The sequence below is a fragment of the Rhamphochromis sp. 'chilingali' genome, assembly GCF_963969265.1.
Source record: "Rhamphochromis sp. 'chilingali' genome assembly, chromosome: 20".
Classification (NCBI taxonomy): domain Eukaryota; kingdom Metazoa; phylum Chordata; class Actinopteri; order Cichliformes; family Cichlidae; genus Rhamphochromis; species Rhamphochromis sp. 'chilingali'.
In genome coordinates, this window is record NC_137947.1 from 30,830,720 (window position 1) to 30,846,358 (window position 15,639).

The 15,639-nt window shown below is 42.5% G+C and overlaps 1 protein-coding gene across 1 annotated transcript; it reads right to left on the minus strand.

Moving 5' to 3' along the window:
* Positions 1 to 9,225: 9,225 nt before the first annotated feature.
* LOC308388463 (protein phosphatase 1 regulatory subunit 3C-B-like) lies at positions 9,226 to 11,644 on the minus strand. The gene is made up of 2 exons (XM_080869209.1): positions 11,482 to 11,644; positions 9,226 to 11,185 (listed from the first exon to the last, which is right to left on the minus strand). The coding sequence occupies exons 1-2, from the start codon at positions 11,493 to 11,495 to the stop codon at positions 10,162 to 10,164; spliced, it is 1,038 nt and encodes a 345-aa protein (XP_080725335.1). The 5' UTR covers positions 11,496 to 11,644; the 3' UTR covers positions 9,226 to 10,161.
* Positions 11,645 to 15,639: the final 3,995 nt, after the last annotated feature.

Genomic DNA, 15,639 nt, shown 5'->3' on the forward strand with positions numbered 1-15,639 from the left:
TTAGCAGATAGGAGAAGAGAGCGAGATTGAGCTGGAAAGGATGTGCAGCAGGTTAGGATGATTAAAGATAGAGATGGAAATGTGCTAACGAGTGAAAGGAGCTTGTAGAGAAGATGGGAGGAGCTCCTAAATGAAGAAAATGAGAGAGGGAGAGAGAGGATGGAAGACAGTTAGCGAATTGGGAAGTGCAGAGAATTAGTAAGGAGGAAGTGAGTGCAGCTGTGACATATGGCGATGTCAGAGCTTTAGGCTACGTCCACACTAATCGTTTTCTCTCCATTTTGGCCTCCCGTCCACACTGAGATGACGTTTTCCTCAAGGAAAAACGCAGCGTTTTGAAAACGCTCTCGAAAACGCATACATTTCAAAACTGAGCTGTCCCGTCACAGTGTGGCCACTCGAAAACGCAGACTTTCTATAATGATGACGCATTTTAGTCATGTGATGCAGTCATGTGACCAATTACGGAGGACATTATACAGCAGTTGTTTTGCTTTCAATTTTGACAGATCTATCTGGGCTGGTGTGGACGTAGTCTGAGTGACTCCAAAGGGACAAAGTGGGTGAGCCACACCATGCTGATATGAGAAACAGTTTCTTCATGATGAAGGTGGGGATGGACAGTCTGAGGTCAGGCAGGAGTGTCTGTGGACTATGATGTTGCTAACATTGAGATCTGTGCTGAGAGCAGGGAACAGGTGGAAGGTGGTGTCTGAAGGGTGTCTATGTGTGAGGAGGTGGAGGGTCATTCATCTTACACAACGAAAGAAATCAGCTGAGGTGGTTCGAGAATCTGACCAGGATACCTTCTGGGTCTTTCAGGGGCATAAAAATGGGAGGAGACCCCATAGCACAGTAGAGAGATTATTTCCACCGGCTAGCTTGGGAACACCTCGTGGCACCTCCAGAAGAACTTGATCTCGGAGGAGACAGGAGATGTGAGCATCTGTGCTTAGATGGCTCCTCCTGTGACCTGGGCCAGATAAGCAGATGGAGGAATAATGAATGAGGAATCCTCTGGTAGTTACTGAGTCAAACATCGGTTTCCTTACAATTCCTGATCCAGGACTTTACATGGATCCAGTTGGAAGATACAGCAGTGAATCATTAGGTCGTGATAAGTTTAAACCTAACTTTTCATTTTGTTCCTGAGTTGATCCTGATGAACTGGTACCTTTGTACCAGCCTGTCATTCAATGAAGAACTAAATGTTCCTGTAAAACTGGATGGTTTCTTTTATTAGCTCTGCTGCTAAAGTTTTACAGCTTTTAAAATCAGTGTTTGGAAGAGGAGTGATTAATGTTCACACCAGCAGCGTCACAGTAAAATAAAAGTAGTATGAATGCCTCCATCCTTTTATTGTGCACTTATGAACAAAGCTATGTACGTGATGTCTCCACGTGTATATGTACACTGATACATGTGGAAGTCGTGCACGTGCAGGCCAAACAGGAGGAGGAGATAATGACGCTGTTACAGTGAAGCGCACGTAACACCTCACACCTGGCTCCGCCCTCTGTATACATTTCCTCGTGCTACCCTCCTTCTATCCCCCATCGATGAACACGATCAGTAAAAACTAATCAAACACACGCCGATCCAAACAAACCTAATACCGTGCGTTCCCACTGGCTGCTTATCATTCAGGTCATGAACTGAGGGGATGTTCTATCTCGTGACCTTTAAACTTAGCATATGCTAACTATTTACAGACAGTCAGAAAATACATTCAAATACACACAGGAATGCTTATATGCACACACAAACTTGTATATCTCACTGTGCAGTAGGGGAGACCGGGGATAGTTGTAACATTTTTGACATTTCTGTCTGTAAATTGGAGCTCTTTTAAGGTAGTGGATTCAAAATGTAATGCAAAGTATTTACATGTCTCTGCTATTAAATAGTGCAGCTATTTTCTCTGCAGCACAATTACCCATTGCATGGTATGGCCTCAAACACAAAGAGTGAAATGTTACAATTAACCCCATAGTCTGGGTTAGTTGTAACATATCCTGGGGTGAAATGTAACACAATGAAATAAGGGTACTAACAAAACATTAACATGTAATCTTTGTTTATTCAACACTTAGAGCCATTTATGTAGCTGTGTGTGTGTGTGACAGAATGCAGAAATCTAGCTTTTGAACATATTCCAACCCCCCAAAAAAGACAAATTATGGAATTTTCTGCAACTGAATATTTCATTAATTTTGGTTGGTCTTCCTTGAGTTTGGCCTCATTGGCTCAGTGGGCATTATAACCTACAACTCTTGCACCAATTTTGAACATAACAATGAAGCTGAAAAAATGTAGTTGTTCACCAGCATCGCAATTCCATTACTTTTTATCATGGCTTACCTTGGTGTGGTTTGCAAAGTGCTTCAGAAAGATGAGGAAATCTGTTTCTTGCACCCATCCTGATTTATTTCCACTACCAGTACTTCCTACTGGTCCATCTCTGACACAGTGGTCTGCATAATGTATGTGTGGGGAACACAAACAGTGGAGGAATTGTGTTGCCAATGGCATTAACCACATATACAAATGTGACCAGTGAACCTCTCTCTGCTGATGTCGTTGCCCCAACTTGTTTAATATAAGTTAAAGTAAAAGTGTGGTAAGTTGTAACATCTGCATTATTGTTACAACTAACCCAGACTGTTGCTGTTACAACTGACCCAGACTCCTATAGCCATGAACTAGCTAACATTACAGCCAACGGCTAAAACATTAGCACTAAAGACTTACACAGAATATATCCCCATAGACATACAAATAACATAATTTAAATTTGATGAGTTTAACTGCAAAGCAGATAATGCTATTAAACATTGAAATAAAGTAGAAAAACTTACTTTTTGGCATACAAATTACTTTTTTTCATGTTAAATTGTCTGTGTTTGACAAAATGTGCTGATTTTTCACATGTGATAGCAGAACTGAATTGGGCATGCACAGGATGAGTCACATCATTTGAAACTTAGCCCTGATTGGAGAAATTGGAAGTGTTACAACTGACCCACGTTACAACTATCCCCGGTCTCCCCTACCAATGTTACCTTCTAATTGAGCACAACTACACACCCACATCAGCACCCACCTGGTCACCCAGTTTGTTCTGTTTGTTTTGTTTCTGGTGGAGGAGGAGCAGCGTGCGCCTCTTGTTTTTGTTCTGCAGTGTTTTCATCTCAGCCTGCACGTTTCATCTCTGCTGAGGCTTGTCTCCTCTCCTCGCACAACAGTAATTATATATAACTATATATTTCTTTGCTTCTTATTCTGTATCAGCTTGTTCATTCGTCTGTTTGTAGGAGAGCTGTTGTAATTCTAAAGCCATTGTGCAGTCTGATTTAGCATTTCTTTTGTAGCACACTGGGCTGGTTTCAGGTAGCCTGATGATCAAAGTAAACGCACTCTGTGTAGCCAGCGCGTTCTGCCGTCAAGGGCGATCATTGGTTAAATGTGATCATGTGACTGATGCAAGCCAGATCCTTTTATTTAGCAAAACTGTGATTAATAGTTAAATATTATTGTTAAGGAGCACAGACAGGACTTCGCGTGCCCACACACTTTAAAAATAATAATAATAATTTTTTTTAAAAAGTTGCCTCAACAAAAGGGCACTTTGGGCACCCATCAGGAAAGGGGCGGGTGCTCAAGCCCCTCTAGCCCCCCCCTGCACGTGCCTGCTGTGGGTGTCTGTAAGTGTGGACCTGATGACCATCTGCAGAGACAATACTAGGGTGAATTTTGGGAAGTGATTCCTTTGAGCTAACAAGGTAAACTTTACTTTTACTGGCTTTGGGTTTGTCATGTTGTGATGTGGTGATGATAGCCTGTAAGCAGGAGGTGACCAGGAGGGGGGTCATTGGGTGTCATCTGCATAAAAATGAACCGAGATGAGGACTGACTGTTTTTACATACACCCTTATTTGCCTGTTCTGAAGCCCCCCCCCCCTCCCGTGAAACACAAACAGCTGGAGTCTCTACACTTCAGACTGAGCCACTTCTGTCCTTGTTTAGCATTTGTTGTATTTATATAGAGCTTTTCTAGTTTTATTGACCACTCAGGGTGCATTTAAACCAGGCGCTACATTAACCTTGTTCCAAAGATATTCAGATGTTCATCCTGTCCACCTAAACACTTTGCATATGATGCTCCACAGCAGTTTAGAATCTGGGATTAGCTTAATAGGCATGTCTTTGGACTGTGTGAGGATGCCAATACAGACACAGCGAGAACTAGCAGAGGCCACATCTGAGTGCCCCAGTTTACCAGGAGACTCCAAAGCTTTTGGAGTGAGCTAGCTGGTCAAATGTCTTTGATTTATAATGAGAACAATCAGACGAGGTGGAAACTGAAGGTTGAAAGGACTGATTTCATCTCTTTACGTCTGAGAGGATTGGATTTGTTTTTGTGGCCTTACTGTCACTGCAGGGGAGGTTCCTGTCATGTCCATTGCATGACTTCTGTCCACTCCTGGATGTGATGTGAACTCCGTTCATATTTGACCAGCACTGGACTCTGAGCTGCACGTGAGCTCGGCCACACCTTTCTTAGCTGCTAGTGAAACTATATGATAATGTAAACAACGTGATTGTGTAACAAAAGCATTAAGTTTTAATAAACACAAAGTTACGCAGTGGCATTAACAAAATTAACAAAATCAAAATTTTAGTAAAAGAATGAAGAATTCAAAAGAATGAATCTGTGTAACCAACTAGTATTTCTTATCTTTAGTAACTTTAATGTCCAATGTTTAAAGATTTAAATGTCTAATTAACACATCGCTCTCTAAAGGAAGGAGACAGAAACTAAAACTACTTGTTTTATGTAGATGATGTCAGGTATAATCCACAAAAGGATTATTATCAGCTATGAACTGTCTCTCGTCTGAGAGAACCTAAAAACCAAAAGCTGGAAATGAGCATCATTAAGAACAATAGTTTCTGCGCTTTCACCAGGTGGATGATGAGGCCTCGGACATAATACAGTAATGCGGATTAGCCCGAGTCCCCTTCTTCAGTCCTCGTTCTCCCTGTAGAACTATTGAATAATCACTGTCCTTGAAAAGCTTTGCACCTGGTTGAACGAGGCATTTGTGTTGTTTATAACCCAAGGCTTACACCAGTTTCAGTGAAGAGTAAAGTTGTCTTCAGCACAAAGCCCTGCAGGCAGGGTGGATAGAAGCCACTTTGTACGTGTTTTTTACATTTGCATATAAAAGGTCCAGAGCCTTGTCTCCCCTCCTTGCCCCATTAGCAATTATACAAATGTTGTCAGGAGCAGAGAAAGACAAATAGAAGGATTGGCTGAAACCTCCAGATAAGCCTTTGAATGCGCCTGGCTGTTTTCTAGCCTTGCAATAATAAAACACGTTACATCCCACGCTGCTTCTGCATTGGCGGAGAGTACATTCTCGTGAAACAGAGTCGCCTCATGCTAACTGCTAAGTGGTCAGTGGCCCTGTTGCATACTTGCTCCAAGCGGGTCCTCCTGCAAGTGTGGGAGGACCAAAACTGCAGTTTGCTGAACGGCCACTTGATGCTGTCACTAAAAGTGAATCAGTGTGCTACAGTTTTAATGAATGAAACTTGGGTATTTTATCAATATGTTTCTTGGCAAACATCTGTGCTACACCCATACAGCCATACATCACTGTAAATCCAAATCTCAGCTACCTTTGACACTAAAAACCAACCTGGTACAAAGGGTTTCTTGCCAAAACAGCCCTGATCCATCGAGGCATGGACTCCACTAGACCCTAAAGGTGTGCTGTAGACCTTTGAAGTCCTGTAAGCTAAGCGGTCGGCCTCCGCGGATCAGACTTGTTTGTCCAGCACATCCTACAGATGCTGGATTGGACCGAGATTTAAGTCAACATCTTAAACTTGTTGTTATGCTCCTCAAACCATTCCTAAACCATTCTGTGCCAGGGTGCATTATTCTGCTGGAAGAGGCCAGGCAACACCATCACACTGCCTCTGATGGCTTGCCTTCCTCCCATAGTGCATCCTGGTGGCAGGTGTTCCCCAGGTAAGCAACACACACATCTGGCCATCAGCGTAAAAGAAAAAGTGATTCATCAGACTGGGCCACCTTCTTCCATTACTCCGTGGTCCAGTTCTGATTCTTTCATGCCCTTTGTTGGTGCTTTTGGTAGTGGAGAGGGGTCAGCATGGGCACCCTGACTGATCTGGTGCTACGCTGCTCCATACACAACAAACCGTGATGCTCCGTGAACTCTGATACATTTCAATAAGTACCAGCAGGACCTTTTTTGGCAATTTGAGCTCCTGTAGCTCGTCTGTTGGATCGGTCCACACAGGTCAGCCTTCTCTCCACACATGCATCAGTTGGCCCTGTCGCTGGGTCACCACTGTTCCTTCCTTGACCACTACAGGCTGGGAACACCCCACTAGAGCTGCAGTTCTGGAGATTCTCACCCAATCAGCTGACCGACACAGTTTGACCATCATCAAACAAACTCAAATCCTTGTGCACGTCCAATTTCCTGCACCAAACACATCAACCTTGTGGCCAAAATGTTCACTTGCTCCCTGATATATCCCACCCACTGACAGGTGTGTTATTGACCCATCAGTGGTCTAATGTTATGTCTGATTGGTGTACAAGATGTATTTTGGGCACAAGCCCAGGGGTCCACATCACTGGAGGTTATACAAATATGAGGACTTTTATTTTAAACTTCAGGTATTGATGTTTTTCCTCATCAAAATAAACATGTTTGTTTGTGGATCATAACAGACTGATGATAATATTTGGTGGGATACAGTGGGACCATGTTTTGAAAGAAGACAGGAGGACAGACACTGAGGACCTCCGGAGAGCAGAGGGAGAAAGAGGAAGGAGACACCTTGCGAGTGGAAGGATACTTTAAATATATTATTGTTTGGCAAAAAATGCATAAAAAATCTATTGGTGCTTCATTTTCCCTTTTACTTCAAATTCTGTCTGACATGTCCTGATGTATACTTTGCATTTTTCAGCAAGTTAATTCACTTTCTGATCACAACTCTTTCCTGCACCTGAATGCATGGTTGATTTTTGTCCAGTCAGAACATCCCTCACAAAGAAACCTATGGTGCAAAGCTGTGCTTAGCAATCAGTTAGTGTCGAGAGGGTAATAAACGTGTTATAGAGTGGTTATGCAGCCATTCAGTTTATAAGCTGGACTTACTGTTTGGGCTCTGCTGTAATTGTGTATCTAAATTTATCATAGAAGTTAGAAATGATGGAGAAAGACTCATAATAAAGTGCAGACGCGCTGATGATAAAAAATTCTTTCATTTTCATTTACTCGCTTGAATTTACCACATCTGCCGAGACAGAGTGCAGAGGAATGTAAACAGGAAAACCAAATGAAGAAAAGGAAATGAGAGCAGGCCGTGCAATAAAAGGGAAGACAGTGACGGCGAGTGTAGGAACCTACATTCGTACACAAACGGAATGAAAAGCTGACGGGCAGAAAGAGTTTTTGTGATGATCCTTCAGGAAATTACAGGTTTAAAAGGAATGTGGATCCACGTGCCAGCAGGTGGAGGAGAGCTGAAGCCCAAAGCCAGGTTGACTTCACGATCAAAGCGTTGTCTCAAGCTGATACTGGATCAGCTTTTCAATTTTTATGCAGTTGAGCCCACAGTGAGAAATGCAGCAGCAGGGTGGTGATTCTTAAGGAGACCTCCAGGTCAGATTCAACAGTGAAGGTCAAAGTGAAATCTGCACAGATCACTCAGCACAAAGAAAAAGAAAGCTCCACACAGTACATGTCCATGCAGAGTGGGCTTGAGTTCACACATCCACTCAGTTTGTTTCATTACGCACATAAAGGATTTCAAGAAATCTGACAAACTACGTCTTGTAAAGAGTTTTTCACACTTCACAAAGTTGCATTTTCTCCTAAATTTAGAACAAAATATGAAGCATTTGGCCTTGAACACTTCAGAAACACGGTGTATAACCAGAAACTCACTCCGGATAGGATCACTTAGGCCTCCAGTAACAGTCTGAGGAACACTTGGAGGAGGATAAGCTAATAAGTACAACTGGATAACGATAATTTGATGAGTCATGGGGTAAAAACATCACTGTCTTCATCCATGGTATGTCACGGTACTGTATCGTGCTTTGAGTAGAGAGTTTTCTTATGTAAAAGTTATACACATGAAAGCTAAAGATGCACTCCAAGAGTTAAAGCGTGATAAAGAGAGAAAATATTCCGGCTTCACCCTGATCCAGCCCGAGGACTTTCCTTTGTGCATGCCAGCCGGTCACCATTCTTCCTGCTGAATATGAATCCAGCACGAGCAGCCGCACGGACAAGTGAAACGAGGGAAGCGAAATAAAGCCCAAATTCCTGCAGGCAGCTGAGGCGTGTTCTGTTTGTAGTCACTCCGAATGTACAAGAAACGCATCTGAAATCTGTGGAGCAAGTCACACGTCCTGAACGCAGCTGATCAAATTAAGGAAGCTGTTATCTGAAACTGAAACTTGCACGTGGGACATAATGCATGGACGAATGCATTGTGTAGATCAGTGAGGACTGACCGGTCACTATGATTAAGCCGGCTTTAACTAAACTGTCTCTATGGGAAGATTTTTAGTGTATACAGGTGACATGATACCGACTAAAAGCCTTCCGGCCATTCAGACCTGTGTTAAATCCATCTGATGTGACAGAGATGGATTTTTAAAGTAAAACTATAGAAGAAAATCTGTAACTCAGCATGACTATTTACTATGTTGCATATAATAAAGTCTTGCCGTACTTTCCCTTCATGTTTTGATTGAATAAAAGCCCCGCCCACTCCCGGTATAGGCACAAATAAATGATTCATCTCAAATGTTTGTAAACACAAGCTTGTTTTGCTGCTGTGTTTACAAACATCAGTTATGTAATTGGAAGAATAAAGTATTCAACTATTAATAATATTTATGAGATATTTAAAACCAGCCCATTAATCATTTTGATGAGTTGAGGGTTTGAATTCCTGCGGTGCATGCTGCTCACAAGCAGACTATATTTTATACTTGTTAGCATGTAAACCTTGTTTTTAGGAGTCTTCAGTGTAATTGCATGAAAGACTAACTGTAAACAAAACCAGAGAGAAGCTACTGGGATTATGTTTTTCCCCAACACGTGTAAAAGCTACCAGCGTTTGTTTCAAAGACAGGTCTGTACTCGTAACATTTTAGCACAAATATAGAAATTTATTTCAAAAAGGAAATACATAACGACGTGGTGCGCGTCGGCAACACACGCCTTCAAGTGATACACAGAAGGCCGGGCACAGAGCTTTCTTCAGTGAAGAAAATACATAAGCTGTTTCAAAACAGAAAATTCTTGATTCCAGCCACACATACTGTACACTCATCTTCAAGAATTGCACTTCTAAAAGCAAACATTCGCTCTTACATCATTTCTTTCTTAACATACCAGAACCACAGACGTTTCCAAACTTCTCCCCAGTTTGAAGCAACCACTCACATGCAGTGACTTTTCTTGAGACACAATAGCAGCTCACTTCCATCATATTACCACTCAAACATTTTAGCAGACAAATATGTGCAATTTACATGGAGGGAAAGAAAGGGCGGCATGTCTTAAATATTAAAGTTTAGCCATTTTTAATGTCCAAATGTTTAGTGTGCATTTTTCATTAGCAATGAATCAACTGTGTTTTCTGTAGTAGAGAAGCATAATTGCGCCATGCGCTCCCCATATTTCCCCCTTCAATATGAAGGACTTGATCAGCTCCATTTACAGATATCACATTATTAGGGACATCTCAATCAGTGCTTATGTTACCCAATCCGTCAGGCCCTCCAAAGGGGGCTCCCCATTTATCTTGGCTTGTACAAATAATTTGTATTTTAGTGGGCAGGCACAATGAGAAGGCACATGAATATTTTACAACAGGAAACCCGAAATATTCGTCATTCTCCACCCATATTTCATCAATCATTCATCATTGTCCTCAATCGTTACAGCAAAAACCAGGTCAGTTGAGAACATTACTGCTTCAGTTTAGTCTCTGGCTGCGAGTCAACCCACAGCTGGATTCGTACTGAATGCCCTGTCAATGTCTGTTTGTGTTCTTCTGCTTAATGCCAGTTCAGCAAACATGCCGCAGGTTTCACCAATAAGGCACTGTGTTATCGATCTGACCCCAGCTCTGCCAGCCGGGAAACAGTCCGCTGGACATGCGTGGGCTGCCGAACTGATCGAACTCGAGCTCCACTAACTTGACCCCCTCATTTTTCTGCTCTGGGGACTTTTTCTGCTCAGCAGAACCGAGGGAGGGCCGAGTGTTCAGGTCCTCTCCGTTCCAGCCGATGTGCTTGAGTGCATAATTCTTGCCGTCATTATTGTCCCAGAAGGTCTGACCCTGGGTTTTGAAGCAGATGCAGAACTCCACCCGATTATGCGGCGGGATGAAGCAGGGCAGCTCCAGGACGAATGCGAAGGTGTCGTTGTCCTGGGAGCTGTACACGTTGTTCATGAAGGTGCAGTCGATGTCGGTGAAGCTGACCCACGAGTCGTAAGTGACGCGCACCACAACTGTCTTCTCAAACCCGATGTTCCTGACCTTGATGGTGCCCGTGAGCGAGCGCTCCTGCAGGGAGCAGTTCTCCAAGCAGACCGAGTTCTGGATCAGGCGGTTCCGGAAGCCCAGGTAGTCGGCCGAGGGCTGCTTGAAGTCTAACGCCAGGCTGCGAACCGAGCTGATCTTTAGATCCATTGTAGCCGTTTCAAGGTCTGTCATGTCGAACTGCAGCTCATCTGCGATTGCGTCCAGGTGCTTGCTTTGATACGGCTCATCATCGAATTTGGAGAAGACGTGGATGACGGTGAGCGACATGCCCTTTGTGTCTGCAAACACCACTTGCTTCTTGCCGGCCTTGCTGTTGTTCCAGCCCACGCAGTTACCGTCATCTTTCTGCTGGTTGCTGAGGCAGGGTCGCAGAGGTTTGTAGAGCTGCTGTTTGCGGTTATGGGTGCTGGACCGGTTCACCCGGTTCTTGGCCCTCTGCAGGTCCTCGTAGTGGCTGAGGAAGCCTCGAAGAGGAGGCGGAGAATGGCTGATGTAGAACCGCATAGCCACATCCATCGGCATTACTGGGCCGGGCATCGCTGATGGACTGAAAGATCTGAGCACACTGACGGAGGGAAAAGGGGGAAGGAGAGGTGATGAGGGAGAGGATAAAAGTTCAGAGAGTTAGAGAAAGTTTCAGGGAGATGAAAAGAGGAAGACACGCGACATTAGAATGATGCCTAATCCAAACAAATATCGCTTAATTTATCAGCTTTCAGCTCTAGTTTGATAAAACTTGTTAGCATGTCGCCAAAAATGGTTGTAAAATCCATCCAGTTTCTAAATAGCTTAACTTTATGCACAGTGAAAAAAGCGACGCATCTATTTATGTTTTCCTTGTTGTTTGTCAGCTAGGCTTACCTTGTAGCACTCATGGAATAAAAATAGAAGGCTCCAAGAAAAAGAAAAGTCGGTTTTTAAAAGTTCTCAGTTTGACTTTTGCAGTTTGCAGAGCAGCTTTTCCTATGAGTGCATGCTGCAGTCACTCCCCCTCTTCTTCCTACTGTCTCGCTCTCTTCCTCCCTTTCAGTGCCTGTGCTGCTCAGCTCTCAGGGATTTCAACTGCCACATAGAGATAATTAGCATATTCAGTCATATGGTTCCTGAAACAACCAATGGGAAGTAAGTGGAAATCTAAGTCAGCCAATCAGCTTGAGTTTGACCTGGCTGTCAGCCAGCTGATAGGGGCGTGTGGACCTGCATGGGCCTCATGGTTGAGATGCCTCTGCCTGTTGCTTCAGCTGCTATTTGAGAAACATGATGGACCCCTGCTGGTGTTAGAGATGACTACTCACTGCAGAGTGCAGCATATCCCCTGTGGCTCCTCCTTATCATGACTGGGATTCCCTTTACACGCCACAGCAGGGTTATTCGTGTAAGAGCAAACGCACCGAGAGGAATCTTGAAACCGATATTTGGCTTGTTTAATCCAACACAGGGATCCTTTGTAATATATTTTTATATAATACAGAATACAAGCAAATTGGAAAGGTGTTGTTGCAAGGCACCGTCTCACAGTGTTTGGTACTTTTGACCCAGAATTTCAATCAGAGAGCACAATGTCAAAGCCTGAAACAGGCTGGGTATAACAGATGTATTTTAGTATTTAGTATTTATTTATTTATTGTCATTGTCAAGAACAATGAAATTGCGTTTGGGGCTTCCATACAACCCAAAAAAAAGAAGAAAATAATAAATACCCCTTAAAACCCAAGTGTACATATTTAACCCAGTGTGACTCCAATGCAATAAGACAATCCTTAGCAATAATGTTCGTAGAAATTCAGACAAAGACCTGAGAAACATGACAAAATACAACAATGCAGATGGACAAATCTGTAGTGATGTTTCCAAGTGGTTCTGAAGTTCTTTGGTGCTGTCGTTGTTTTTTAATGTCAGCTAACAGAAAAGCTGCATTCAGACTGTGTGGGTACATTGCTGTGACACAGGCACAATAATTAGTGCAAGGTAAGAACGTCACACATCAAACCTGAGGCACCAACAGTTGCAAGGTCGATTATAGTAACTTGAATTATCCGAGGTGAGGCCTGCAAGTGGGTGATTTTTGGCTCGGGGCTTTTTGCCTGAGGCAAAGCCAAAGAGAGAAAAGAAAAGAGTGACAGCAAACAATATAAGATTTAAATCACAGCACTGTGACGCGTGCGGTTATTGTGATGTCCATAAGCTGATTGTGTCGACACAAGTCTGGTAATCCTTGTTTGAGCGTAAACTTTATTTATTGTGTCATCAGTAACAGGAATATTGGCCAAAACAGCATTTGTGACATCTCTGAGAGCTTTGACATGTTGCTGTTTTAGACAATTGTTTTGGGTCACTGACCTCCCCTGCCGAGAGACTAGCTTAGTTTTTTGTAATGGTCTCTACAAATGGCTGGTTGCAGCTTGGGAATAACTAAAGATAATAACATTGTTTTTCTTATGACAGTGAATCTGAAAGATGCCAGTGTTTGTTAGTTAATGCCATGCAGCACCGTAGCTAAACCTAACCATTGGTTTCTCATGTCTGAATCAAATGACAAAGTTTTACAAAGTGTAGCCATGAAATGTGGACAGAGCAGAATCATGTTTATACTGTAGCTTTCAGTGTAATCGCACTGACAGAGAAGTGTTGAGAAAGGCTCACAAAAAGCATCTCTGGTTCCTCGTACTCGCAGTTGTTGCTGTTTTCACTTTCAGACATTTAGACAGAGTTTTATCGATTTTTCAGCCGTGGGTTAAACATTACCATCTGAAAGTTTGATTAGACCCATCAAAAAAGATTTTTATCAAACACAGAAATAGCCAAACCCCGGGCTAATGGCTGTATTCACGTTTTGTTTTGTTTTTTGTTATCATTTGGGAGGAAGGTGAAAATTTGTAAACTCTGCTCTCTCCTGAGGCCACAGCGAACCAAAATTAGGGGGAAAAAACCCTATTTGAACATGCTCCATCCACCTCAGTTCTCCAGATTCTTCCGAACAAGCCTAAAATTAAAGATCTGACTGCCTTCTTGCCTTCATCCACCTGTAGCTACATTGTTACAGCACAAGAGAAAAGCCACAGAGTTTCAAATTAGAGCGATGCATGTTTTCCTGTGTTCTTCAGGTCAGAGGGCAGGATTCCTCCTGAGGCTGAGGGGTCTCCCCCCTTTACACCGCCTGTGTACGTCTGAGTCTCCTGCAGAGAGACTTTAGACTCAAAGTGACATCCACGCCACTTTCACATGGGCCTACGGACAACAGACACTACTTATCACAGCCTTGTCTGTCTGAAGGTCCATATTGACACGGCCTCGGGGTTGCATAATCAGAAAATAGATTTCTTTATATAGAAACATCCAAGTAAATGTGACAGATGGAAAAACCCAAATAAAGTGCTGTAAAGAAGGCAATGAAAACAGTTCAAATAGCAGCTTTGCATAAGAGGTTAAATAAAGTTATTATTATGGTTTATTTATAAAGATTCCTGAAAGTGTGAAGAGCACATGTGACTTTTTTTTTATTCACATAAACCAAAGAAGATTTTATTCATATTTTCACTCAAAAGATAAGAGAGAAACAAATGCTTGATTCTTTGGGCGTGCTCCGTTTGTGGTCTCGATGCAGCACATTATGTTTTGACTCTAGTGATCATGCAGTGATCATGCCTGAGCTGCAGCTCTGGGTCATGCACTGTGAAGACAGTTCAATATACCCACGTTTTCTGTCCGTTATCTGTTATTGCCATAACATGATATTAGAAAAGACTGTAGAAGTCAAATATAGAAAATAGACTGAAGGTAACTCAGCTGCTGCTCAGTTACTTTTAGTATCAGTTACCTTTAGTCAAGTGGCAGATCAAAAGTCTAGGACCACGTGCCTTTAAAAGGCCAAATCTGTGCAAACATGTGGATTCATTGTAACTTTGTGTCAGGTAGTCACACTGTCCTGATGTTCTGACGGCAAAGCCAAACTAACGTTCCCTTGTTGAACGTGGTCGGGTTGTTGAACTGCATAAACAGGGACCATCATCGACCATCCTGCGTCTCCCCCTGATCTAAATCCAGTTGAGAACCTTTGGGGATGGATGGCAAACATGGACAACAGTTCCAGACTTCGTGCGACCGTTTGGACCACTTGGAGAAATGTTGCATCAAACATGCTGCAAAGAATTGTTGAAGTGATCGATAATAGCAGTGAAGCTTCTCATTACTGAGTTTGTTTGGAACTGTTTCTGTTTTCGAGGCAGTTTACGGGTTTTTTGGAGGTGTGGTCCTAAACTTTGGATCAGCTGTAAAACAGCCTGTTTCAGTTTAAGCATTGTTTTCAATAAATTTCATGCTCAAAAAATGTTCTGTCTCACTCACATTTCTTCTTGTTGCATGTTGAAGCTCTACTTGGAACCTTGTTAAGATCCAACCATGCAAAATATGATTTTTTGCATGGTTGATCAGGACTGTATAAAAACAGAATTCAAACACTGGCTTAGTTTATGTAAATTAATAAACAACATTTTAATAAATTTTATCTAAGGTCAGCAAGTACACATAGCTGCTCTGTTTTAGCTTATGGAACAATAAAATAGTTTACTGCCAACAGGGAGAAATCTAATCGAGGAGTAAAGTTGCATCTACGAATCAATATTTATGACTGATCAGGGAAACACAGAGACACTATTAAACCCTCATGTTATCTGTATTCATCAGTCTGAGGGATCTTCCTAGTACAGCAATGCTGCTTTAATTAGAACTCATTGGTGATTTTTACTCTCTATGACCTCCTCCAGAGCAAATTGGGTTCACAGTCTAGAAGTAAACCACTGAAAAGCCAAAGTTAACCCTGAAGTTGAGATGAAATCCTCATTTGAAGCTCAGGCCTCTGGGATATAATAGAAAATAAAGATTAAATTAATAATATCACAGCGAGCCTGCAGCTGTACAAGCTCATATTTAGGTTCAATCACATTATGAAAGAGGTGGAGGGGTCGAGTGTATTACCACTTTCCTTCAGGTGAATATTTTGTGGTCACAGCTGCTTAAACA